Source organism: Pagrus pagrus (genome assembly GCF_965226575.1).
Source record: "Pagrus pagrus genome assembly, chromosome: 14".
In the NCBI taxonomy this organism is placed as follows: Eukaryota; Metazoa; Chordata; class Actinopteri; order Spariformes; family Sparidae; genus Pagrus; species Pagrus pagrus.
The window spans coordinates 8,991,239-9,019,088 of NC_140198.1; the positions used below are offsets into that span (position 1 = coordinate 8,991,239).

The 27,850-nt window shown below is 38.9% G+C and overlaps 2 protein-coding genes across 2 annotated transcripts; one reads left to right on the plus strand and one right to left on the minus strand.

Moving 5' to 3' along the window:
• The first annotated feature begins 470 nt into the window (after positions 1 to 470).
• Positions 471 to 14,205, plus strand: pou2f3 (POU class 2 homeobox 3). The gene is made up of 13 exons (XM_084372962.1): positions 471 to 555; positions 863 to 919; positions 5,765 to 5,793; positions 7,946 to 8,047; positions 8,762 to 8,867; positions 9,568 to 9,656; positions 10,294 to 10,470; positions 10,605 to 10,746; positions 11,429 to 11,562; positions 11,752 to 11,916; positions 12,725 to 12,767; positions 12,947 to 13,061; positions 13,555 to 14,205. The coding sequence occupies exons 2-13, from the start codon at positions 871 to 873 to the stop codon at positions 13,595 to 13,597; spliced, it is 1,194 nt and encodes a 397-aa protein (XP_084229088.1). The 5' UTR covers positions 471 to 555; positions 863 to 870; the 3' UTR covers positions 13,598 to 14,205.
• Positions 14,206 to 14,896: 691 nt separating this feature from the next.
• Positions 14,897 to 26,163, minus strand: slc37a2 (solute carrier family 37 member 2). Its single transcript, XM_084373213.1, has 18 exons — positions 25,575 to 26,163; positions 23,692 to 23,773; positions 23,106 to 23,196; positions 22,402 to 22,480; positions 22,171 to 22,306; positions 20,080 to 20,156; positions 18,425 to 18,591; positions 18,287 to 18,324; positions 18,054 to 18,203; positions 17,526 to 17,616; positions 17,361 to 17,423; positions 17,153 to 17,238; positions 16,725 to 16,773; positions 16,524 to 16,597; positions 16,321 to 16,399; positions 16,078 to 16,175; positions 15,844 to 15,908; positions 14,897 to 15,197 (listed from the first exon to the last, which is right to left on the minus strand). Exons 1-18 carry the CDS (start codon positions 25,631 to 25,633, stop codon positions 15,182 to 15,184), a joined length of 1,500 nt encoding a protein of 499 aa, XP_084229339.1. The 5' UTR covers positions 25,634 to 26,163; the 3' UTR covers positions 14,897 to 15,181.
• Positions 26,164 to 27,850: the final 1,687 nt, after the last annotated feature.

The following is a 27,850-nucleotide window of genomic DNA, read 5'->3' on the forward strand; positions in this document are numbered from 1 at the left end:
AGTATGAAATAGTACAAACCTAAATTTTGACTTTTGACTTTGACTACATTTGAATGATTCTGACTTAAAATCAGAGGAGATGCTGTTGCTCCCATCAGTCACACACGCTGAGTTGTCTCCGGTGGCAAGAACAAAAACATCATCTTGTTATCCAAAGCAATCTGAGGATGTCTCCTTTCAGTCTGTCTGTATGGACACACACACACATGCACACACACACACACACACACACACACACACACACATGCACGCACGCACGCACGCGCACACACACACACACACACACACACACACACACACACGCATGCAGTAATTTGCAGTAACCCCATTGTTGTTTTATGCAAACAGTCTGAAGCTGGATAGGACACACTGAGGCATATGCAAATTAGCCCATAAGGCAGCGCAGGGTGTACTGCAGAGGTGAACGCTTCTCCACTTAGGAAAATGCTGATGAGCCGCAGTGGATTTCCAAAACTTTTTATCCCAATACTTGTAGCTTCATTTTGAACAACACGGACGGCAGCTGGAGCAACACAACCTGTTAGTCTGTCTGAGGTGAGTCACTCCTCCTTTACTGGATAATCAATGAGTGTTTGACATCTTCACTATTTAAAAAGATATGATATTCATATGAGGTGTGGTGACTTCACATGGAGATGACTGCGATAAGGCTTTATGTCTGTCGTCCCTATGAATATTACAACTAGTTCTCACACAGGTGAGTGTACAGTTTGCGCGGTGCTGTGGAGGGGAGGGCGCATTAGAATAAACTCAAGATCATTTTCCTGGGTGGCCTGAGTGCTTCATTGTCCTGGTTAAAGTTTCAATCCTGTAGGAAAATCAGCTATATTTATCATTACAGATATTAAGATGAGCGCAGACACGGTGGAGCAGTCAGAGGCTCAGGCTGACCAGGCAGGTAAGGATATTTTCACGCTGCTCATGGTGCATATAAACACAGGTGAATCATGTCAACATACTGATGTGACTCAGGAAAGTATGCTCTGTTTATTCTGTCACTGTTGGACTTCCACGGAAAGTTTGTTTACTGTCTGTACACCTGAAGATTGTCAATAAGTTTTTTTTGAGTATATTACTGGAAGTTTGCTTGTGTTTTAATGTGTAAATCATCTCAGGACAATTATAACTGACAATAAACTGATTATAAACTGACAATTACATACTATCGTCTGTATTATCTTAACAGGATATTAGTTGAATTTAAGGAGGCAAAAATATCTTCAAAACACTTTTAATGTCTAATTTTACTGGTACTTTGGTTACTGCTCAGTGCACTTTGCTGAAGTTATTTACATCAGGTTTTAGGAAAAACATTTTTTTACTGTATTTAAGTAGAAAAGCTTTATCAAACTTCAACATACAGAAGAGATTAAGCAACAAATTGTTCCCCACATGATGCCTGACAGTGGTAAAAATAAAAGTGAAACAAGCAGCATTTTCATCTGCTCCTGTTTCATATAGGGAGCCGTGTGTGTGTGTGTGTGTGTGTAGTGGCAGTTGGTTGCTATACCAGGATGCACCTGAGGCTGTTTGCAGAGAAAAGCTGGCTGCTGCTGCCCGGGGCTGGAGAAGACAACCAGCCACAACACAAAAACCAGGAACCAGCAACAGAAAAAGTGGAACTTTTTGTAGACAATGGTTTTGTGAGGGAAGTGAACGGCTCATGGAAGTGCTAAATGAAACTTTCTGTCAGAGTATCAGTGTAGTGACAGGTGCCACAGATGCATCTTTTAGGAACATAGACTTTAATTTCGTATCAATCGTCGTTCAACCATGCTTCATCACATCTGGTTTTTGTTTTCTCACTGATGTCTCAGCATTTCTACATGAGGATACTTTTGGTTTTGTTAGTCCAGGATTTGAGATTTCTGTCTCTGACATTTCTGCCTCCCCTCTAATACAGTGGAGTTGAATGCAATACTGTCTGTGTTGCTCTCAGCATTGAAAAATTACATTAAAATAATCAACAGCAATGTGTCTTTTCCATAAAATGTCCAAGTGACTCTGTACAGCAGTGTATTGCTGCCATGCCGGAAAAAGAAAAACAGATTAGTATCATGTCATAACGTGCAAAGTTTATTGTTACAACAGGATGTTTTTCCCGTTATAACAAGATATTGTCACGTTGCATTATACACACTTATCACATTTTTACAAGAAACTTTTCTTGTTACAACAATGTACTATTTATGTTGTTAAAATGTGAAACTGATGAAAAAAACGTTTTGTTATAATATAAAATGCTTTATAATAGGTGAAAATATCTTGTTATGATGAGATAAATAGAAAAAGTTGTAACAAGAAAAGTTCCTTGTACAAAGCAATATAAGTTATTATGTTATAACATATTGCTAATATGTAAAAATATATTGTTTCATATACATTTTTTCCTTTTCTGGTGTGGCAGTGATAAGTTTGTGTAACACATTTGATCATTGAAGCTAACAGAGACATTTTCGCTGAAGAAAACAATTGACTGTTGAATCTTTTATATGTCACATGACATTTGTGAAGCCAGAAATCTCAGAGACAAACTTAAACAAATAAACCCAAACAATCTGCATAGAGAGATATTATTAGAGACAGGCGAGAGAAAATATTTGCTTTGTAATTTGGATGGACTAACCCTTTAACTCTTCAACCATTGAAGTGTCTTGAAATCATGTTGAAGACAGCAGAGGAGAGGAGTGACGTTTTGAACCTGCAGTGTTCATGTCCACAGCTGTGCTTCAGGTGGATCTGTACCAACACCTTGTTGAGCGGCTTTACCACCAGAGTAAAAGGAAAGCACTTTATTAAGGTCAGGGAAAATCATGAATAATGTTAATAATAATAGCACATCCGGTCTCATGCTTTAGGTCAGTTTGGACTTTTTCATTTCTTTCACTGACTTAACAAAGCACTGTGAACACAACTATGAAAAATGGATCATGCTTTAGATGCTATGAGCAAATACTGTAGAGGAAACGTGTTTTTTGCCACCTTGCAGATAAGTGTAAAACATTTAGATTCAATTTCAATGTTATTTCTGTTGTCAAGTCTTACACGACAGCAGGCGGCTAACTTGAACACCAACATATTATAGCGCAAAGCAGCCACAGCTACAGTCAGCAATAGCAAGGAGAAGAAGAGGGAGAGATATTCCCCAGACTCCCTTACAGAATCACTTAATTTTGTGAGTTGTTGAGTTAGGAGAAACTTTACAAACTTCGTTAAGTGCTGTTTCTGACAAACTCTTAATCATGTGGGCCTTCTTGTAAATTCAGCATACGTTATAACCTTGTTTCATGTGGTGCTGCCGCCCACTCAGCACCCCTAGTTCCTGCATCCATGATAGCAGCCCATAGTTTAATCACTACGTTGATTAAAAAAACATTCAGACGGCAATACGTATTCACACGTATTCATTTTTTTTCTTAGCTTGAGAATCAAAACAGTTCATTGGCACCCAAACACGAGCACCTGTTTAAAACAGTTTCAACAAAAAAAGACCATTAAAACCTTCATTAACGGGTGATTGAGTACAGGAGTGTTGTATTAGTTTTAGTGACAGGTATCTAATAAATTAGCACTTGAATGGATTTTCTTTCGTTTGGTGCCATGATTATTTGTTAATGACTTCGGCTCTTCTTCTGTTAAAGGGGCACTATGTAGTTTTTAAACTACTAAACCTAAAGGTAGAATCAGTAGGATTTGTCGAGTCTCACTCCCCAGAACATCAAATACTGACATTTTGGGTTGGTAAAGCGCCCCGAGCGCAGCAACAACCTGAGATAATAAGACAATCCAGGCAGAGGGCTGCAGGGTCTCTGCAGACGGATTAGAAAGTACAGATATTTGTGTTCAAATGTTACAATGTCATAATATTAGTATTAGGGTGTAGTATTGTTCTACAGCCTCTGTGACTGAGTTTATACTGCAGAAATATGATACTCAGCCCTGAAGACAAGCTGAAGTCAAACAGATCATTGTGCCGAAGGGTTGATATCACTCCGCTCAACCGTGGAGATAAAAGTTTTTGACTTCTTCTTACTAATTGCAAACACAGATTGCCTTATTTGAATAATTTGCTGGAACCGAGCTTGTTTGTTTGTCTTGTTTTCTCTTTTATTTTTATTTTAAACATGTTCGACATAAAGAAAAACTTGTTCCCGGTGCAGTTTATAATAATTCAAGAGCAGTCTATCAATTTTAAGGACTAACAGATGGAGCAGAAGATAGAACAGCCGGTTAAAGTGGAAAAATTTTGACTGACGTTTTGTGCAACCATCTTTTCCAGCGTGTGTGCGTGTGTGTGTGTGTGTGTGTGTGTGTGTGTGTGTGTGTGTGTGTGTGTGTGCGTGAGTGTGTGTGCAGACGCAGTTTTAGCAGGCTTCCTGCGCTCTGAGCTGATTTGCATGTCTTGGTCATTTCCATACTGGAAGTTTGGCCGTGAAGCTGGGGGGCAGTGACATAGTTAGGTGGTTGGGGCGAGGGAGTGTGTGTGTGTGGAGGGGGTTTATAGGTATATTTGCATTGAGTGTCTCCAGCAGCTCACTGCCTCTCTCTCTCTCTCTCTCTCTCTCTCTCTCACATACACACACACACACACACACTCCCAAAGGCCCCATTTGACATTCAAATGATGGGAGCTTATCCAGCACACCTTTGAACTCAGCTGCTCTATCAGCCCGTCCTCTCCACATACAACAACACTGCCTGATGAAAACTTCAGGAGGAAAACTCACTTCTTGAAAAGACTTTTACATAGATTCCTATTTCTTTTTTTTCCAAACCCGCACATAACTGTGGGCACCTTTTCATAGTGATACCAGACAGTAGACAGTTTAACCAAGGGTGGAAGTAACTAATTACATATACTCACATTACTGGAGTTAAGTCATTTTTTGTACTTTCAGGACTATTTTTTCAAGTGTTTAATTTTACTCGTATAAGTGTGCATTACACCATGTAATCTACTTAGTTGCTTTTTTAAATGGCAATTGAGCACTGAGTACATTTTGAATGAATATCTAAACCTTTCTTCTTCATCACCTCAGCATCGAAGAATACTTTTTACTTTTACTTAAGTATTATTTTAGAACAAGTAGTTTTACTTGAAATTCAGTAATATTTCAGTAATGTCTAACAATATGAATTTGACAAAATATGACAACATTTATGTTAATAAATGGTAAATTTATGGTTAATTAAACGTTATTAATGTTAATTTGACTGTACACAAACAATAAAATGCTTTATAAACCATTTATAATGTGTTTGTATAGGTTTATAAACATCAGTTGCAACTTTACTATAAACAATTACATGATAAATGGTTTATAAAGGATTTTACTTGTTAAATAACAACCAACCAAAGTTTAACTACCTAAACGCATATTTAAATGCAATGATATGGCCACTTAAGCTTTTTTTTAATAGTCTGCAGTCATTTTATTCTGATGTTACATGTTTCATATCCATCTTTAACCATTTAGCTCAGCAAACTGCTAAAAAGGTCTGTTTTGTGTTTCTGCAATATTTTTTCTCTGTTTGATTTGATTTGATCGGACTCACGTCTGTGGGTCCAATTTGGAAATGATGCGTTTGAAGCCGTAAAACAAGTATGACAAAGTGGTGACATAATAGTTCAGGTCTCACGTGTGCACATGTAGCTGACATTGAAAGCTAAAGGACTTAATATAATCTGTAGATGTTTTGTCATTTTAAATATCTGAATCTCTTTCTCTCGTCTGACATCCAGAGCAAAATGGGATCGACTTCAACAGACAAGTGAGTAACACAGTTTTTGACAACTTTACTGAACTTCAGGTGCTACCAGTGTGGATTTCATGAATGAGGTCTCTGTCATCAGGAAGCTCTGGATTGTTTTGTTTAACGTGTAGTAACGAGTATCCGTTTCCTGTTTGTCTGTTTCCTGCATGTTCAGACACAGTCTGTTTGTATGCTGCAGAGTCGGCGAATCTGGTGTCATGCAACATTTTCATAACGTCTTTTCAGGGCAAACGTGCATCATGACCTATGTATGGCCTTTATTTAAACATTTTTCCCTTTTAAAGTGACTGGAACTGCCAGTAACTGTTGACCAAACCACCAGGATCATGTTACCAGAACAGAAGTCTCATTGATTTGATATTTAAATGATAAATCTGGTGCTCTATGTTGTAATTATTGCCAACATTTTTTTAGTCTAGGCTTATTGATCTACTGTTTTATAAGGGCTAGGTTTGATTTTCCTCCCCTATGTCTGACCCGATGTTTGTTCATTAGCTCTCACAACTGAAAAGAAACGAAAAGTAGCCTAAAACAGCCTAAATATGTTTTAATGAAATGAGAGTACTTCATTGCTTGGCAACAGACAGAACTAATGAACGGACCATTAAAGTGCCACATTCGGCCCACACACCAGCAGCTGAATCTGTTTAGATCACTGATTCTGACTGAAGGCAAATCTTTAAAAGCAGCTCACAAATATATAATTTATTTTCTAAAAATCAACAGAAAACAGATGACATGTAGAGCATTTGTCAAAGACTATTTCCTGCAGTGGATTGATAACATTGGGTCCCTTCAAGGCAGAGCAGTATGCACTCAGTCCCTGCTCCAGTTACAAGCAGTTCAACCAAAGAGTGATGTTCGTTTCCCAGATGTATTCACTTGAACAAAAATAAAGATATCATGTTAAAATATTACTTTGGTAAAAGTGAAAGTCACCCATAGGTACAGTACTTGAGGAAAAAGTCATAGAGTATCTGATTTTAAATATACTTCAGTATCAAAAGTAGTTTTCTGGCAATAAATGTACTTAAAGCAACATTATGTAACTTTTTTTTCACCTTAAAGTAACAGCTTCAAAATGTACTTTGAAGGGTGATCATAGGGTGAATGGTGTGTCTGATTAAAACTGAATTGCAGATCAGATTAATTAATTTAAAAATGCATTACTTTGCTCTGAAGCAGCGTGCCATGTGCAAGGTAACTTGTAACCCGAGTTCTCAAAAAATGTTGTTGGGTAAAAAGTACAATGTTTGCCTCCAAAATGTAGTGAAGTGGAAGTATAAGATATATACTGTGTATAGCAGAAAAATGGAAACACTCAACTAAAGTACAATTGCTGCAAAAATAGTACAAATAAGTGCAAGTACGGTGCTTAAGTAATAAAAAGCACTTAGTTATATTCCATCACTGCAAAAACTGTTCAGCAAAGTTGCAGGTTCATTTTTTTAAAATAGTTTTTTTTTAAAAAGGCTCAGAAATTTCCCAAAACAGCTGTGTGTTGCTCTAGTGAGTATTTATAACAGTAGGATGGTGAATGTGGGCTGGAAAATAATGGAGGAACAGACTTAAACAAAATTCAGTTGGAACATTAATTTCCTGAAGGCAATGATACTGAATATTTTCCCAGGATCCAAGTTTCAACGGACTTTTCGACGGCTAACATCCTCAGGATAAACTACCCGCTCTCCCACAGATGTCAACAAAGACTGCCATCTCTTTAGGAACAATGCAAATAGATTGCAGCTATTTGAATTACCTCTCCAAACACTCTTTTTGGGATTAGAGGCAATACTTTAAGTGTTTTCAGGAAGTGACATGGCTTTCAGGGGTTAGGGGGTTGGTGTGTGAGGTGGGGGGAGGATATTTGAATACTGGCTCGCACAAGGGGAGGGAGACAGTCTATCACTCTTTGTATCATGTTTAGTCACCAAACTGGTCCTGGAGTGAGTCAGTCTGTGTGTGCATGTGTGTGTGTGTGTGTGTGCAGTGTCTCTCCACAGCACACACTCACACACATGTAAGCATCAACTCATTTGCCCCTGAGATCATGCACAGATAATGTTTCCCCGTCCTTTCAGCTCTACAAAACGCTTTTAATCGATTCATAATAAAGCTGAGTTAACACAGTCATGTTGTGCTTTCTTAGATAAAGACGGAGGATCTCCACGACTCGTCTCATTCAGGCTCCTCACTGAAGACATGTCACCTGACGCAGAGCTCTCCGATGTCTGGAGGTCAGCTGACAGGGGTAAGACGGACAGTCAATAACTACGTCTGAGCTTGTCTTCAAACAGTGTGTGAGCCTTTCATCAGAGACTGTGTGTCACAGAAGACGTCTGTAGTGATAATGTAGAAGAACTCTGCTACAAGTGACAAGTTGAAGTGAGTTGAGTTACAAGAAAACAGGTGTGTAATGTCCGGGGTCTGAGGAAATAACCCTGATGATGTCACAGATGACGTCATCTGCGTTATCTCAGTTTGGGCTTGGAGACAGCACATTTTCAAACAGAAAACCTGAGTTAGAAGCTAGAGGTGTGGACACTGAAAGACAATAACATTTAACAGGTCTACTGACATTGCATTATGGGAAATGTAGGATCCGGCATTTTTGGAGTTTTACCCAAGCCCCCAGGATGAGCACCAGGCTTTGAAGCCGTTGTAATCCAACAAAAACATTGTGTAATTACGTCGTCACGTGATGCACTGCGGCCCAAAAAGACTTCCCCCGAAGCTAACATTGTGAAAGTGTCTGTAAAACTGTGGATACATTTTTTTGTCTTGGCCTCAGCTGCATTCATTTTGACGTTTTAAAAAAGATATTTTTTCTTGCAATGACCCAAACTCAACAGATAGCTGCCATGACATCACTGATGACACATGTACACCGAACCAAAGATTTTGCTGAAGTAAAATATCAAACCTAAAGGCTCATTTTGTTGTTTATGTTGTGTTTGTGCTCCAGGAGCTCACCTCTCTCCACACCATGCAGCAGCTGGTTCTGATGCCACCGTCTCACCTGTCATCTCCCTCCTCCTTCCTGCTCTCCCAGAGCCCCAGCAGCCACCAAGGTCTTAAAAAACTTCCACTTTGATGACACAGTATAGCAACACAGCTGGGACAAGGCCTGTCTGAATTAGATAGAGAGCAAGGAATTACTTCTTATTTTCTGATTTAAGGCTCAAATCATGATTTGAACAAAACGTTTCAGCTTTCTTTCAAGGAAGTCTGACATTTTAGAAATATGCTTCATCAGATTTTGCTGAGAGTTGAAGGGGAAGATCCACTCTTATGTCTGTGCAGTTGAGCAGCCAGTTAGCTTAGCATAAAGACTGTAAACAAGGGGGAATGGCTAGCCTGCCTCTTTCCAAAGCACATCTAAATCTCACAAATTAACATATTATAACTTGTTTGATTAATCTGTACATTAAACAACAGCAACAGGAGCTGTGTGCCGGACTATTTCTTGTACAGGCGCGCTGACAAAGCAGAAATGTATTTATTAGCGTTGACGTGTTGTCTTTAGGAACTAGTCCAACATCTTGAAAAGCAAGTACCTATTTTCTTTCTTTATGTCTGTGCCTTAAATACAGAGCTGAAGTCAGGACTTGGTTAGCCTAGCTTAGCATCAAGACTGATACTAGAGGGAAACAGCTAGTCTGCTGGAGGGTAGAAACAATAATTTGTAATTTTAGGAGGAGTAACTTGCTGGAACTATTTCTTGACAAGCAGCAGAAGTAATCGATCAGGACCTTGTGTTTTCCTCTGCAGCCCTTCTGCAGCAGAACCTGCTGTCCCTTCCCGGCCAGAGTCAAGCTAATCTCCTTCAGCACCAACCTGGACTGGCTCTGACCCCACAGGTAAAACCACAACACCACAAAGTATAATGTACCAAGAAACAATGCAGCTTTACAAATTTAACCCATTGTTTTAGTTTTATACTGATCAGCTGTGCTAGCACAAAAGGCAGACAGACAAAGCAGCCGTTATACTAGCAGCTAACGAGCCAGATATTTTTGCAAGGAGCTGGTGGAGACCAAAAACAGAGCTAAAAGCAGAGCTGCTATTGGACATACGCTCACCACATGAACAATAATGTTGCTCCACAAATAACTGTTTGCTAACACGTGGCAGTGTTGTATTTACAGCTTGTTTCACCAAAAAACCTTTAAATTCAGGTTCAAAGGCACAAGTATGGCTAACTGTTACAAAGTACAAGTACACAGAAGAACACCAAAGAAGCACTAGTACTAGAAAAGGTAGCTATACATAAAATGGTGCTAACTTACCATACCAATGGAGCGAGCTGACTGAAGGCTAAGTAGTGAGAATGCATCACTACTAGCCAGCAGCACAGGCTGTGGTGATAAAGACTGAGCTGTAGCACAACATTCACACCAACAGGACAAATAAAGACTGAGACAACAAGCCAAATACATGATCTGACTTTGTGAACTCATGCTAAGATTTTGTGTCTGTGATGTTTCCCTGATCCAGGGAATGAGTCGCTCTGGTCTGGCAGCATCGTCAGTGGAGAACCACATGGACATGTCCCACCTGCAGATGCCTAAGCACATGTCGGTGCCACCACAAGAAGAACCCAGTGATCTGGAGGAACTGGAGCAGTTCGCCAAAGCATTCAAACAAAGACGCATCAAACTGGGCTTCACCCAGGTACATAAGAGATACAACCCTCTATGTCTTCCTTTAAAGGGTTGGAAACAGAAGTTTATACGGTCCAGCTCAGAAAACCTTCATCTACACTTTGAGGGTTATATTGTTAATTTGTTTTTGTGCTCTTATCACAGGGAGACGTTGGCCTCGCGATGGGAAAACTTTACGGGAATGATTTCAGCCAGACCACGATCTCTCGCTTCGAGGCTCTCAACCTCAGCTTCAAAAACATGTGCAAGCTCAAACCTCTGCTGGAGAAATGGCTGAGTGACGCAGGTACAACACAGTCACCACCATTTTGATTTATTTTTTTAATTAATTTTTTTTGTCATAGCACCAATAATTATTCAGGCTAAATCCAAAATTCAATAAAACAGTCTCTTTAGGGAGGTTTAATTTTTTTTTTTTTTTTATGTGCATTGTAAGATGTAAACAATAACACTGGTGTATGTATCAGTGCATTTCTCCTTTATCCATTGACACCAGTCGTAGCTGGTAACTACAATGCTGGTGAGTTTTGCAGATTCAGGTGAACTGGCTCGAAACGTTTGATAGTTGATGTGTTAGTCAGGGTCCAGTGTGTCGAATTTAGAAGGATGTTTTGGCAGAAATTAAATATAATACTCATAATTGTGTTTTTAGTTTGCCAGAAACTATGAATGGTTGTGTTTCCATTACCTTAAAATGAGCCTTTCATACACACCTGGAGCAGGTCCTCTTCCTCGGACTGCCATGTTTTTACAGTAGCCCAGAATGGACAAACCAAACACTGACCCTAACATTTTGTTGGTTGCAATCTGCAACTGTACAGCTAGATGCCAATAAATCCTACATACCAGACCTTTAGTAATAGCAATAATCATTATCAAATCAGTTTTAATTCTGCGACTACTTGAACGATTTCATTGCTGTTCAGAAGTGATGACGAACGTCCATGTTGTATTTGTTTTCACATTAGAGAACTCTCCTCCCGACTCAATATCCAACTCGACCTCTCTGCCGCCCATGATTGAGGGCTACGGACGCAAACGGAAAAAGAGGACAAGCATCGAAACGAACATCAAGCTGACGCTGGAGAAACGTTTCCTTGACGTGAGTTCAAGATTGAATCCATATTTAATATGTTTTTATACTAAGCCTTTTCTGCTGTCTACATTATGGAGGACAAGTTGAAAAATTAGTTCTCAAAACTTCAGATTTTTCATGTTTCATTCAATATTATGTGATGCAGACTTTACTTTAAAATGTCAATCAATCATGAACATTTGGGGTTTTTTACAGAACCCCAAGCCCAACTCAGAAGAGATAACCCTGATCTCAGAGCAGCTGGCCATGGAGAAGGAGGTCGTTCGAGTCTGGTTCTGTAACCGGCGTCAGAAGGAGAAGAGGATCTACTGCCCGGTGGCCGCTTTATCGGTCAAATCACACAGCTACAACTCCAGAATGGTTAGCTGTCTGAAACATTTAATCTCTTGTTTGAGATCAATATCCCTCTCATATCTGTGCGCTACGTGTGAGTCATGATGTTGTTAGCCTAGCTTAGCTTAAAGACTCAAAGTGGGCGGGAAACAGCTAGCCTGGCTTCACCCAAAGCTGAAAAAACACATCTGGCGACACCTCTAAAACTCACTAATTAATGGTTTATCAGTTTTATCAGATCAGATATGATTCACAAATTGGCGTTTTTACATTTCTTTTTGTGTACATATTAAACAAAAGAGATAAAATATGTTAATAATTGATCTTTAGGTGTGTTGTTAGTTGTACATATGAACTTTGGACAGAACCAGTCTAGCCATAATGATAAGATAGGCTAACCACCAGTGTCAGGGGGTAGAAGCGCTCCATGCAGCAGCACTGTCGTGGTTGGATAGCTTATCAATAGCTTAGCTATATGCAAAATCATATAGTGTTTCCAGTGAGCTGCTCTAGTAGTTTCCTTCTCCTTTCCTAAACTGCATGGATATGTATCCAAAAGCCTCATTATGTCGCCACGTGTGACTGATAAAAAATAAGGTCTTGCATGATACATGACTTTATTTTGGTATGTTGCTGCAGCTCAGCTACTAGAGAACAGTAGCTTGTAGCTTCCCAATCTTTCAAAGTAGCTTCCCTAACACTGTGTTAATCATGCAATATTGAACTATTGCATAATTCTGCTCTTGTTGATCCTGTCATGTGAGTTTTTTTTACTGCTGATGTTGATTCTGAAATTTCTGGTTGTAAATTACACATCTTTTTCAAACTGTTTCAGCCCTCAGCATCCAGACCTTACAGCCCTCTGGCTTCAGGTGGAGGTAAATACTGTCTCCTACACTCATAATGACCCTCTCCTACATTAGTGTTGCATTAAAAATGACCCGAACACTTTCATCTGTCATCTTATTATCCAGAGCTCATTTGTACATTAATCAAAAACACATTTTTAGTGCTATATGTGCCTGTATGAGTTTATGATTTGACCTTTTTCTTCCAGTTTCATCAAACTCCTCTCCAAACAGTGGAAGCCGCGAAGCTTCTCCCAACGGTCTGTCGGCTGTCTCTGCCTCTTTAACGTCTCAGGTGAACCCAGCTTCTTATAGCACACCAGGGTAAGAGACACTGACCTCAACACTCCTGCGATCGCTTTGCTCTCATACACTTTAAAGATGTCAGAACGTGGAGTTGTGAGGAGCCGATTTCATGTGTTGTCTTTAAAATGTGTCGACAGATCATTTAAAGAAATTATTAATATTTTGTAAATGGGCATATTTGATGTCTTTGCACACTCAGTCAAGTCATTCTGGCTGACTTCCTGTTAACTTCCCACACTCATGAGTGGGATAAAATAGTAATCAAGTTTATGGCCCAGCAGTGCCTCTAAAGCTCACAAATGTTACATGTTGTATCTCACATGTTTAATCCGTACAAAACAACAATTTGTGGTTTTCACATGGACTCAATACTGTAATTTTAGAGAAAAAATGACAGTGATGTATCTCTTTTCATCTAAATTCTGCTGTTAGAGCTTAATATCTGATTGAACTCAAGTTTTCTGTCACTTGTCTTCGTCTGAATGAATAATCCTGCGCTCCTCTCTTTCAGGACCTGGTACCGCACATGGACTTCGTCTGCATATCATCACTGAGAAACAGGAACTGTATCATATGAAGGTTTTTGAAGATTGTTTTGTTTTGGAAGGATGTACACGGAAGATGTGACGCAGTAACACAATGTCCCTGTTGTGAACAGGGTTTCAGCTACAGGCTAAAACTTTAGATGGACCCATAAAACCGAACAGCAGCACAAACAGAGGACTGCAACACACCACAATGCTGTTAACACTCAACAGCCTCGAGCTGTTTGACTTGTGCTCGTGTGACTCTTTGCTCTGCGTACACCAGCTGCAAAGATGAAGAATACACTGCAAAACACACACGACAGGTATCATTAACCCTGGTAGGAACGTTCAAGTCTGCATGTTTATGGCTTTAAGACTCAAATAACCTGTTTGAATGTTGAAGGATTCAGGTCCAGCCAAGCCAAGCTGTTCCTCTTTACACTGTTCTACAATGTTGTTGTTATATGTTTTCATGTTAATGATATAGCTTGTGTTGTGTTAGTGCATGTGATGCAGTCAGATACATTGCGAGCCTGTCTAAATAAAGAAGTTTCATCACGTACGTTCATGAGTGGTGCAAAAGACCTTGTGTTAAATCTTTTGTTTGTGAACAGAAATGGCTTTTGATTTGGTTGCTTTAGTTATTTCAAAGATAGATCTGTTGTATTAAAACGTTAAACGTATTAAAGTGTTGTCCACATTTTTTTTGTTTATCTGAAAACATATACTAGAAAAAAGTGACAAGGAGAGAAACACGTGATGAGGCAACAGCTTACACAGATTAAACAAAAGTGACCTGAAATGTCGCTAACAATCTGATATTGCACAAGAAAGAAACTATGTGTTAAAGGGGCTCTACTTTACAATTTATAGCAATTTACATGTATTAATGACTTTAATTGGTCATATGTGAGCAGCACAACTCAGCTCAAGTAGCTCAAAATTGAAGGTCCGTCTCTAAACAACAGTTTGGTTAATAATTTTATGATTCACTTTTATTTTCACTTAACATGTTTTGTGAGGTCCAGTACAGTTTAATGGTAAACACACCTACAAGCTTCACGCTCCTAAGAGGCAGGATGAAGCCTGCTACTTATGTCTTTAAGTTTAAGTTCCTCCCGACTCAATCACTCATAAAAATGCACAATTTTTTAAAGCAACATTATGTTGAAATGTGTATTCTGTGCGACTTGATGCAAAAAGTTGGACTATACTCTTGGTATCTGCCCCGACAACAACTGAGTAGGAGATTAAACATTTTATTTCCGCAGGATGTTGGACTAAAAAAATCAGAATCAGTAACGAAGGAGACAGAAAAAGACAAAATTAAGAAAATGCACAGTATATACACTTTAATGATAAAAGAATATTAAAACAAACAAGTCAGAATCAGAAGATTAGTCATAAAAAAGCTCTGTACCTATAAAGGCATATTTCTCTCTGTTTTACAATAAGAAGAAGGCTTCAATCGTCAGTTTAGTGCCTCAAATCTTCCGCTGATGACTTCGTTTCTGTTCAGCCTAAAAGGAAAATGGTTGTCCGTGTGCGGTGAGGTCAGTTTTGGCATTGTTCCCTCTTTTGTGTGTTTTGTTCCCAGTTTGATCGTGTGCGTCAGATTTCTTTGAACCTAGAAAAAAAAGGTTACAGTTAAATATTATACATATACACAATATATAATGCTATTAAATACAATAGCCCTGCTTAAATGTTACATTTTTGTTCAGATTGTTAAAATCCTTTTTTTATATCCTCATTGTATTCATTGTTTAAAGGAATAGTCCAGAAATACATTTATTGCCTGGCTTGCCGAGAGTTAGGCCAGAAGATTTTTTAGCTTAGCTTAGCATGAAGACTGTAAACAGCTCTATCTAAATTATTACAAATAAAAAAAAATATAACTACTAACACCTCTAAAGATCACTAATTAACACGACTTATCATGACTGGTTAATCCATTTAAAATAGAAACAGTAGGTAAGAGTGACATCGTTCTGCTTATCTCTGCAAGAACGTGAATAAGGGAATTTCTCAAATGTTGAACCAAATAAAAGAATGAATGATTAATGATCAGGTCTACCATCCTTACTAAATACAGATTTGTGATTTTAATAGTGTTTTTTTTTTTTTTTTTTATCCCGGCCTGGTTAACATAAAAAAAAAACAGGTTTTCAATCTCAACAGTATTCCTGAGATAAATGTTAATAAAGGTAAATTTGAAAAATAGCAGTTTACTTTTTTTCCTTGAGGTAAAGACCAAAGCTGACGATACTCACCCTCTGACTCGAGGGGCACGTCTACACCAACCCTGGGCTTCCTTGTAAACGAGCCTGGACAAAAACTGAAGACAAACAAATAAAGGATGCGTCAGTCAGGGCGTGGTTGACAAATGTGCTGGAGAATCACATCAGTCAGGACAGTCCAATAAGCTAAAACATGACTGAAATAAGCAGTAATGGCCAAAAGCCTTGCGGTATTGTAATGTCATTGAATAAAGTAATGTTTCTGACCAGGCAGGCTAAGATGTCAGCAGAGATGAGCATGTAGAAGACGTTGTTCCAGCCGGTGGGAGAGATGATGCCGGCTAACAGAGGACCCAGAGCAGCTCCTGCAGAAATCACAGACACATCAGTACACAGAAACCGATCTCCTTTAATATATGACGACATATGACATTAAACACTATAACTTTAAGAGTAAAATAAAATAAATCATCAAGATGAGGATGTTAAATTTCAACACTTCATACAGACCTATTGACCCAGTCCCGTCAATGATTGCCGTCACCGTTGACAATGCCCTGGAGTTTCCTCTCAGACTCTCATGTGTCCCCTGTTACACAAACACATCATCAAAGTACAGGATGTGTTTTAACTGATGTCCACTACTGGATTTGTTAAGGCTCAATAGATGGCTGGGACATAAAACTGTGGGTTTCCAGAGATTCAGGTCTTACCAGGTCAGCAGATACAGCAGTAGTAATGAGGGCGTACGGTCCATTCACCAGGCCTCCACACACCAGCAGCATACCTACACATGGAAGGAAGTGTTAATAAAGACTTGTTTTCATAAAATGTTTTTTATACATGTCTATAAACAAACCAACTTTCTTTTCTTCCCTTCTACAAAAACAAGAAACACAGTAAAGAAGTCTTACCGACTGTAGTACCAAGGCTCCTTTGTCCAATGTAATTATAGAGGAACAGCTGGAACGTGAAACAACAGAAATAATCAGCGACATCACACATTCAACTTTGTGATTAACAACTGATTAGAGAAATCGATGCTATTTTTTAAATTATCATATCATCCTACTGCCACGTACTTCTCCCACTCAAGTGCAAAGTGCCATGTGGATGAATTTAAATATCTGTACACTTAAAATGACATATTTTGTTGTAATGCAGGATTTGAGACAAGGGAAAGACAGAATCCATAGCACAGATAATAACATTAAAGAAAAACTGCCTTTTCCTTTCAAGTGTTGGAACGAAGGCTGGGAGCCACTGGTTAAAGGGTTAATCTTACAAATGTGTCGACGACCATTCTGCCATAAAATAATTCGATTTGCTGGATGACACTCACCATAGGAGCAGCACCAAGCAACATGACACAGCAAGTTGTCGCTCTCCCACCAGTGTAGTCAGACACAAGGCCGGCCATGATGCCTCCTGTGGACACAAAACACATTCGGTCAGATCATGTTTTTGAAAATTCAAATTATTTGAGGCCTTTGAAATAAAATCGTGTCAGATCAGGTGATATAGCTGATCAGCCAGAGCTCGAAACTTACCCACGATTCCTCCGACATCAAACAGTGTTGACATGTCTCCTGCCTCTTTTGCCTTAAAATGTGCTGGAAATGAAAAACAGACCCAGCATTTACTTTTAAAAAATTACATTAAATGACTTGGATACATCTATATTACTTTCTTTCAGAATGTGTGTAAATACTGACCAACATTTGAGATGTAGAGAGGAAGCCAGTACAGGAAAGTGTAGCTAACCAGTTTGGCGAACAGCAGACAGAGAGAGAACTCCACCACTCCCTGCAAGAGACACAAAACACCATGAAAGCCTGAATGACTATATTTCTCTGAAGACTACATCTATATTAAATCTATGTGTCATGATTTCATCTCAGTATCGGAGGGGCAGACTGAATTCTCAGTAAATCTCAGATAGCTTAATTTGAATTTAAAAAACTTGTAAATCTTTTTGTTTTTTAAATCAGCATTTAACTTACTCTGTGTGCCTTTTTATGTGATTATAACATCTTTCAAATAGTTCTCATTGCAAAAGTTTTGCAAAATTAAAACCTGATGCCACAGTGTTATTCCTCGTACCAACACCAGAGGGTGCCAAAGTACGTCGTTTTCAAATCCTACACAAAGTGGCTTTATGTCTTTAAAACTGTACACATTTTCTTAATAAATACAACCTTAAAACATCAAACAAGAAGGACATTTCCATGGTTTCCACTCACAGGTATACAGAGAGCTCCACAGAAGCTGATGGCCTCAGTAGGCTCCTCAATAACCTCCACAGACTCGGTGGCGATGGCACCGTTCACAGTTCTGTCAGCGTGGGACGAGTTCTGCAGGAGAGGCTCCGTCTCACCGCTCTCCTGGTCGCCCTGTGAGTCAAACACACCTGCGTAAGTTCGAGCTGTCTTGCTGCAGATTGATTAGGAAGGTGAATGTTTCTGTTTTAACTCACATGGTGCTGAGGAGGAGTGCAGTTGACGTCCTCAGGTTCTGAAGAGGAGAGAGGAAAAGATGAGACTCAGAAAATGTTCTTTTATGGCAACTTGGAACTTAAAAGCAGCATTAAGGTTACTTATTTCTTTTCATTTACTTTCAACCAGGAAGAAGAAGCAGAGGATCCCAGTGGAGGCGATGATGAGTCCGGGGACGATAAAGGACATTCCCCACTCTGAAGAGACGTAGACTCCTGCAATGAGGGAGCCCAAGATGTTTCCCACTGAGGTGTGGGAGTTCCACACACCCATGATGAAGCCACGCCTGAGCATCAAAACACAAGCACACAAAGGCCATGAGCATGAGCTGGTAAAGGTAAATAAAAGGTAATCCTACAGAAATACAGTTTGGATTCTAACAAGCTTAGATGCTTTCTGTGAAATTAAGATAGATATCAATGTCTGCTTAGTATGGAGCTGCAGTCAAGACATGGTTAGCCTAGCTTTGCATGAATAGTAGCGGCAGGGGCAAACAGCTAGCCAGGCTCTGCCTGCCAGAACCTAGAGTTTCTTACTGCACACAACTGCAGGAAGGAAAGTAGTGCAAGCATTAGATCAGTTTCTCAGACACAGTCGGGGAACACAGGTTTTGGTTTATGTCTTTGTGGATCACTTCTTATTTATTCTTTCCTCTTTTCTCTTCTGAATCATAACTTTTTTACTTCTTGACTTTTTTCTTTGTCACTGCTGTTACAGTCACTGTTTCTTTTATGCCTTCATAACAGTGTTGTATCATGTGTTTTATTCCTAAAAAGCCTAACTAGGGACAAGAACAGCAAACTACCCACGGCTAGATGTCCTATATTTATTGCATTGGTTGCATTTAATTTACATGTAATATTGCCTGCATCATTAGTATAGTCTCTGTCCAACCACCACAAATAAACAGTGGTACCAAACCTGGCAACCTTACTCTGACTGCAAGACTGATGGTGCACACAGTCACCGTACCCATTAATCATCAAGAATATTCTAGCACCACAGATGTATGTTTTTACATTTATGTTTGTGTTCAGATTAAACAAACAAGATACACCATGTTGAATACCAAAGTCAAGAGCTGCTGGTGGTATATTTGCAAACTTTGATAGAGCCACGTTAGCTGTGTCCTCATTTACTGAGGTTATGTTTTCACCTGTGTCTGTTGGTTAGTTAGTTGTTCAGCAGGATTACACAAAAACTACTGAACAGATTTCCACAAAACTTAGATGGAGGATGAGTCTCAGCCCAGAATACACCCCATTAACATTTAGATTTCACAAATTGTTGGCCTAATCTTTTAATGATCAACAAATGAAATTTGAGTAGAATTTGAATTTATCTTACTTTTGTACTGATCAGCTTCATGTTAACACAAGATTTCAAAGCAACGAGGTTATTACACCGAACATAAACATGTCTGATTTCCTGTTAAACCTGTTTTCTATAAGTGGCCTGGCTTCTATTGTGCAAGTAAAGGGGCACTGGAAAGGGTGGAGCCCTTTCAGACGGGTGTGTGACTGTTGTTTGACTTTTGTCTGAGGGATGAGCTTGAAGTTCTACTTTGATCAGTTTATGAGGTTCCACAAATATCTAAGAGGCAGTTTAGATTCATGATGTGGACTTGGATGCTAGTGGACTGAGACAAATCAAAGCCTGGTTTCACTGTGCTGTCCCAACGTGACAAATGTGTGAGTCAGCCAGCCGCAAAAAAAGCATCTAATCCTGCATAGTCAGCGGGACTGCGCCCTGTTGCACATGGAGCAGTACTCACTTCCCCTTTCCAAACCAGTTGCCGACACAAGCCACCACAGCTGGCCAACCGGTGGTCTGCATCAGCCCGTTCATGACCTGCAGGACGAAGCAAACAGAGGGAGAAACCAGTGTGTGTTAGCTTACTGCATTTAAGTCTCTTAACCCTACGACCCTACAAACATCTGACATACAGAGGAGAATGAGAGAGGACCAGTGAGCAGTGATTCTTAACATTCCCACACCGAACGTGTGCGAGCCCAAACACACTCCTGCAGTCTTATGATGCAGCTTTGAGTCATGTGATGTGCGTGAGCAAAGCCTGACTAAGCCATCGTGAGATCCATACATTTCTGAAGGGAAGTGATGATAAATGAGGTCAGTACTGACCCGCAGAGCTCAGAGTGATCACACCTGTAATAAGGTAAAATGGTTGTTAATCAATACAATAAATCAGTGATTCTTTGATAGCTACATGTCGGTGCTTCAGTCTTTAAAAACTCTCTTTTTCAGGCTTCAGATGTTGCATTGTGTCAGCTGTTTTTTTTTCTTACAAACTAATTTAAAGATCTAATGAATGTGACATTGACTCATTATTATTTATAGCATGAGTAGCATTTCAACTTATACTTTCCCCAAGGTTGTGGCTACAGGGAAGGTCATGTGATGCACGTGAGCAGCTCATCTGACACTGCAGAGCTAAAAACAGCACTGCATTCATGAGTGTGAGAGTAAGTTATTTTATTTTATTATTTATTCAACGCACATGCACCATAACAGCAGACTTTTGGATCATTTGAGTGTAATTTTAACGAGTGTTAAAGCCTTTTTTAATGATGAAAAAAAAGAAAAAATATCGAGGCAATAGGGAAATTGTTAAAGGCAATTTCTGAAACAAGTTAACTGGAAAATAACTCTTTATACACAGCAAACAAAACTAGCCGGTGCACAAAATTGTGTTTTCTCCAACTTTTATATGACTCAAATGTTATAGAGGATTAGGGAACTTGATTCACACCAGAAATTCACAGCAGTAATATCATTTTCAGTGCAGTGGTTTTATGTCACCAGTCCAAGGGATCTGAAAAAAAAAAGAAGTGAAACAAAACTACTTTCTTTGTACTAGGGGAACTGAGTGTGCCTCCACACTGGGAGCAACATTCGTCTCCTTAAGAGTTGAGTGACCAGGGAAACCTGGCTTGTGCGTGTTGGTACAGCTGAGAGTTTGGTGAGCAGTCAGCAATAAACAGCTCATCTTATGTCTGTGCTTCCTGTTTTCTGCCCGAAAGCAATTTTGCTGTATGTGATAGTTCTGCCTGGCAAAATAGATGAGGGGTTGTTGATCACCATTCAAAACTTCTTTGAAAAGTTAGATTTGGAGGTTTTTTTTGTGTGGATGTGGAAATTCTGGCCTACTGGTGGCAATTATCATTAAAGATCGCATGAAACGACTCTTGGCATTGTTAACGTGTTCCTATAAAAACATGCAATTAGGGAAGGACTTGTTGTGAGATACTGATAGCTTTTACAGCAGCCAATAGCGCTAAATGTGCGTTATGCCCCGCCATGGAACTGGCGGTCCACCACAACTCTGAGCAGACTGGCAGCTCCAAGTGAACACGGGCGGATTGGTCTGGAGGTGTTCATTAGGAGGTTCCTGGTTGGCTTTAGTTAGCAGTCACAAAATGAGCCTTCTTTACCAAAATCAGTGAGTAAAGTTGTGTTTTTGTTTTTTGTTGCACAAGTTATAAATGTATGATTTTGTACATTAATCCGTGAGGCCCAGTCCTCAGAAACACTCTGGTTGTGTCCTTCTTTTTATATTTCCATGGCTTTGGTGAGTCATCAACATTTTTTAAATCATTTTCCAGGAAGTTACAAACCAGCCACTATAACACTTAAACAATCATCCCCTTGGTACAATGCATATCCATATTAAATTTAATGGCAATACGGCCAGTAGTAGTTGAAATTAAGTTTCTAGACAGAATGACAAATCAGCTGACATTACCACCTTAATGTCTTAATGATACTACTTAATGATAATGTCTTAATGATACTTCTGCTCCCAACCAGAACACATCAGGGAAACCTGCCATTGTGGTGTCTTTACCTGGATGAAGGCGTAGTACCCTAAAGAGTGGATTTTCCAGTAAAAGCCGAGGCCAAACAGACATGTAAACAACCCACTCGTCAGCATCCCGAAGCTCAGGTAGTACCGCAGAGGCAGGCGCTCTCCAAATATCCCACTGTGAACACGAGAAAGAGTTATGAGACAATATAGCACACACCACACACACAGTGAGACAAAGCATAACAACTGTCAGCAACAGCACGTACAAACCTGATAAACATGCCGAAGGCATAGGCAACCAGGAAGGAGTTATCCAAGACCCCGAACAGTGTCTGGTAGTTGTCCTGGTCTAGAGAGAAGACAAGGATGAAACTGTTACCTTGCTCCTTATCATCATTTATAACTCTGTTATATGTTATATGATGTTTTCCCCCCAATTTATCAACAGCTTCCCAAACACCAACACGGCCACTTGTGTTCACTGACTGAGCGAGGAAATTAAAATGGGAATTCAACCCAGGATCACTGTGATTCCCAAATTAAAAGCATCTCTATGTAGTGAAGGTTTTAGCTGGTAAAGAGGTTTACGGGACCCTAAATGAAGTGTGTTTTCACTTCAACATATTATACTTTGGCATGGTGTATTTTTCTACAAGGAAACAAAACACTTACTTCAATCTAATTCACCTGTCTGCCACAATACAGGTGTGTGTGTGGTGTAAAGACAGGAGAATGATCCTCATTATTTATGTAATGAGCAAGCCATACAGTGATAATGATTAAAGGACATTCAAATATCAATCAGGCTGTGACATTTTTGCACTATGTATTTGCTTATACATAAGTTCATTTTTGTTTATTTACTATATTAAAATTCTGAGGATCAAGAAACCCCTTATATGCTCTTATATAACAGTATATTATCTATCATCGACTCAATAGGGAAGTGTCTGAGTTGAATACAGACGACTTACCGAAGGGAGCCCAGTCGCACCAGGTATCATTATCGGTTATGTTAAGGTCTGTAGGGCGAACGACTGTGGAGCAGTTTCTGTGCAGCTGACTCTGAGTATCAGACAGAAAAACACAGAAGGAAGAAGGTGAATTGACACAAAACTCTCAGATACAGTAGAATAAAGTTTGAGACAGGCTACAAGAAAATATAGGAATGTGTTAAATTCAGCTGTCATCGAGTCTTTGGTCCATGTTTGGATATACAGGGGTTGCATGCACTTGTGATTGCCGAAAATATGCCTTTTCTCAATGTGCAATCTTTATATTTCATTCCCATCCAACCATCCCATCAAACTATAACCATTAAGAATATTCATACCAGAGATACTGCATGTTTATAAACCATTTACTAAAAGAAACTGAATCAGTTGTACTCAGCCAAAACAAAGCAACATGGCAACATGAAATGAAGACAAAGATGTCTTTTTCATAATTTCCAAACCCATATGAAGGAGCGCCACACGGCTGTTGATGACGCGTGACCCACAATTGTCAAGTTCCTGCAAAAACCCTTTAAAAACTGCAGGCTGAATTGTTTTCAGTTACCTTAACAATGCTGATAGGTTTCCGTGAAAGATGGTATGCCGTGTAGAAGAGGAAGGTGAGGAAAAGAATGAAACTGCGATACCTGTAAAAGACAGATTGAAATGAAGATGTGGTGGAAAACAGAAGGACAAAGGACCAAAATGGAGCGCAAAACAAAATAAATATACATCTAAGCTGCATTTACTGTATGTTTTGTCCTCTTTACTACAGCATTAAACATCTCATGACTCCTCACATTTATCTTGTGACCCTTTAAAGAGGGCCTGACTCTGAGGTTAAGAACAGTGGACTAAAGTAACAGGTAGTTTAACATATATATTGTAAAAAAAGAAGCTAAAACGACCTACACTTTGAAAAGGTACAACAGTAAAATGTTTCCTACACATTGATGTATCATATCAATAATGTCATAATAATTTAACATCCATAGGCACCATTTTTCTGAAGACTGAGTGATTTTCCTACTAAGAACATTCAGCTGACAGCACCATTAATGGAGTGTTTTTACACTGCTGTAAGGACATGAGTACTTCCTCTGCCACGGTCTGAACTTGTGTCGGCAAAAACACACAGAAAAAAGATCAGATATAGAGCAGGGCTGTTGTATTCATTTGCATGACTGTACAGGTGTACCTAACATACAGTGCGTAGATATAGATCAGTGTTTATGGCACATCCAAGTGTAGTGACTCAACAATGTGAGGCTTGTTCAGCGCTTCATTATGTTGTTTATCACATACACTAGAAACATGGCATGGCACTGTGAGGGAGAGTTTTTAATTAACATGAACTATACATTACTCCGAAGTTTTTCAAAGTATTTTGCAACAGAGAGACCGCTGGACACTACTGATTGTGTGTAAACGTGCTCCTAACAATGCATAAAAACAAATGCTTCAACATTAATTTCATGCAATCACTACTAAAACTATGACATGGTGGTGATGATGGTTTCATCTTCTCAAATATGGGAATTTGATTATTTTTCCTTGTCTTACATTATGGTAAAAATAAAGTTTATGGGTTTTGGACCGTTGGTTGAATACAAAATGCTATTTGAGGGCAACTCCCTTGGGCTTTGGGGAATTATGTTGGCCATTTTTCACTGTTTTCAATGATAGCAGATTACTTGATAATGAAAATAATTATTTGCTGCAGCCCTACTCAGATGAATCCATGATTATAACACTGTTTTACTATATGAATTTTGTTAGTTACAAGTTGTTTTTAGATATTAGTCAAAATAATAATAAAAAAAGATTTGTTTTTAAATCATTTCTACTTTTAAATCTCTAATTATTATTATTATTTTCCCTCCAGGTGGGGAAGGACTTTCTTACTAAACTGCTGAACCACCAGAGTTTTAGCTGCTGTAATATCAGCAAAACAAAGTAATGACTATTCCCTCAAAGTGTCAGCTGCTAGCAGTGTGGAGTGATATTATTAGAAACTGAGATGTTATTACATTAAAGTGCCCCATGGCAAATTCCTTAAATGCTGGATGTCGACCGTATCGATTCGTTAAAGGTCAAAACGGTGTCAATAAGCGAGGAAGCTTTAAACTGCCAGTTTTTTAAATGGAGTTTGGCGTGGCTCTGGATTCTCACAGCAGAACCCTTCACAGAAAACAGCGAAAACAAGCAGTAGTAACGAGTTTGTAACGTGTTTTGACATGTAGAAAATTAGGTTACTGTACTGGGTTCACTCACCACAATAAAAATTGACAGAATGTGAGTTAATCGATGTGGATAAGCCAATCATTTACAGCAGGGAGATAAGTTAACACACATGCAGAGCAGCCAGCCGCTCTCTCTGAACCCCAACGGTCGTAACGAGGCTGGAAGCGAGGAGAACAATGGGAATGAACGATAATGGAAACTTACCAACTATCTCGAGAAAAGGACGTGATAAGTCGTATGCCGGGAGCCAGGGACCGCTTCATTTTTCGATGAAAACTTTGTAAAACTTGACAGAAAATCACTCAGACTTTGGTCGCAGACATGTCCTCGTAGCACTTCGTTATGTGGGACAGTTAAGGCACAGCTGGACTGTAGCTACACTTACTACAGTTGTAGTCAGAGGAGGAGAAGATAAGCGGCCGTTTATTAACGACTTGTAGCAGCAAGTTGGCTGACCCGGGACAAAAACTAAAAGCTTACTCGTACCAAATGTAAACGGACCCGGTAGATAAAGGTTGAGAGTAGACGTTAGCTGCTAACAGAGTAAAGCAGCGACCATGTAGCCTCCTGGTGGGAGATACAGTCCGTAAACATCCAACAGTTCTCCATACTGTACGGCGGAGTTTATATGGGCCGGTCCGGACAGACAGCCTACCTCCGTGCAGCTGTAACACACCTACAGGCCTCAAAAACACGTCCGGTGTGAATACAAAAACAGTTGTTATTATTATTAGCCGGGATGTGTTATTCCACAAGATTTTCCAGTCGGAGCCTCCCGGCCGGTCACGTGACAGTCTCCTGCTACGTCACGGAAGAACAGGAAGCAGCTGAGGTGAGGAGCAGCTGATACTCCTACGTGGTGCCCAGTGTGAGGGACCCCTGGACGTGGTCCTGACAACAGCGTAATGGTGGACAGATGATTAGCTGGATAAGAAATATGTGACACACAATATCTGCTGCTGAAAAACACCTCTTACTGTGGATAATCTTTTTAATTTTTAGCCTTTTCTTGTGGTAAACAAAAGTACAAAAGTGTTACCAGCAAAATGTACAAAGAGAAGACTGTTAAAAAATAATGGTACTCTTTGGTTTGGAAGCAAGTTTCTGCCAGTTCAAGAAAAGAAAAAATAACATGAAAACTAAGCTTGATTAAAAAAATATTCCCATTGTAAATTGTAATTTTGTGATAAAAAGTCAAAATTATGGGTTCAAAGTCAAATTGTGGGATATAAAGTTGAAATTGTGAGATAAAAAGTCATAAATTATGACATAAATTCTCAAAACTATGCGATTAAAAATTAAAATTATGAAATTGAAGTCTAAAATATAGGATAGAAAGTCGAAATTGTGAGATAAAGTCAAAATTATGGATTTAAAGTCAAATTATGGAATATAAAGTTGAAATTGTTAGATAAAAAGTCAAAATTATGACATAGATTTATTAGCTAAAAAGTACTATTTAATGTGATAAAAACCAGACTTGAACCATGAAACCAGACTTGATGCTCATAGTGTTACCTGGGTCAGTAAAATTTAAATCCTCTACATATTTCATTAAATAGAGGATTCACTGTGTTCACTGTCTATTCACAGATTTTGAAATCTTAACAAAATGCAAATAAAAAACATCAGCCTTAAAATTCCTTTTAAAATATCTAAATATTGCCAGTTTACAAAATAGATGTACAGCTATGTAATGACTATGTTATGAATGGCACTGAGGAGGACAATATAAATAAATAATACAAAATGTAAACCTCTATAACCATTTAGAGAATAAATGTAAGCATCTCAACAGAAATGAATCCATTATAAAAACAAACCCATTTTATAATAATTTTAATATTTATAAGCATTTTATAAGACTGAACCAGTAAGTCTTAATAGGGTCACACTTTTGATTGATTGTAAGAAGCATTTAATTAAAAACATCACAAAATTGAGCTTTTCATTGTTTTTCTTTTAAACACAGACCTGAAGAAAATCAACACGACTGAACACAGATTCCTACAAATTACACACAACAAATCCTCAAAACCGCAAATATACAGATTTCTTAAAAATGATCAATAAATAAACTGAAAATAAGTTCATATGAGGTTTTAAAATATATCTAATAAACAAAATGTAGAATTTGCACTGAGAACAGACTCAGAACTGTATCTGTCAATCTGCTGCCAATCTGACAGCTTCATCAAGAACAGCAAACAAAATGAGAAGCAATCACACAACAAATGCGTAAAACTGTAATAAAACAATTTTGACTAAACACTCCCCAGCCTCAAAAGGTAATGTTCAATGTGCTTAAAACAGGAACGCTGGTACGGTCTGTATTTAACTACAGATTAATAAGTGACTCGGACACTTCCTGTTGTCCACAGCTGATTAACAGTCAATGTATGAAAAGCTTCTCCTTCGGTTCATTAAATCCCAGCAGCTGAAGGCAGCAGGACAGATATGTTGATGAATCTGCAGCCTCT

Excerpts from the sequence above, each read along its gene's own strand:
- slc37a2 (XM_084373213.1), bottom strand. The coding sequence starts at position 25,633 with ATGAAGCGGTCCCTGGCTCCCGGCATACGACTTATCACGTCCTTTTCT. Across the intron at positions 23,774-25,574 it reads TCCTTTTCTCGAGATAGTTG|GTATCGCAGTTTCATTCTTT; the intron begins GTAAGTTTCCAT and ends TGTCTTTTACAG. Across the intron at positions 16,598-16,724 it reads GAGCCTTGGTACTACAGTCG|GTATGCTGCTGGTGTGTGGA; the intron begins GTAAGACTTCTT and ends TTCCATGTGTAG.
- pou2f3 (XM_084372962.1), top strand. The coding sequence starts at position 871 with ATGAGCGCAGACACGGTGGAGCAGTCAGAGGCTCAGGCTGACCAGGCA. Across the intron at positions 5,794-7,945 it reads GGATCGACTTCAACAGACAA|ATAAAGACGGAGGATCTCCA; the intron begins GTGAGTAACACA and ends GTGCTTTCTTAG. Across the intron at positions 10,471-10,604 it reads TCAAACTGGGCTTCACCCAG|GGAGACGTTGGCCTCGCGAT; the intron begins GTACATAAGAGA and ends CTCTTATCACAG.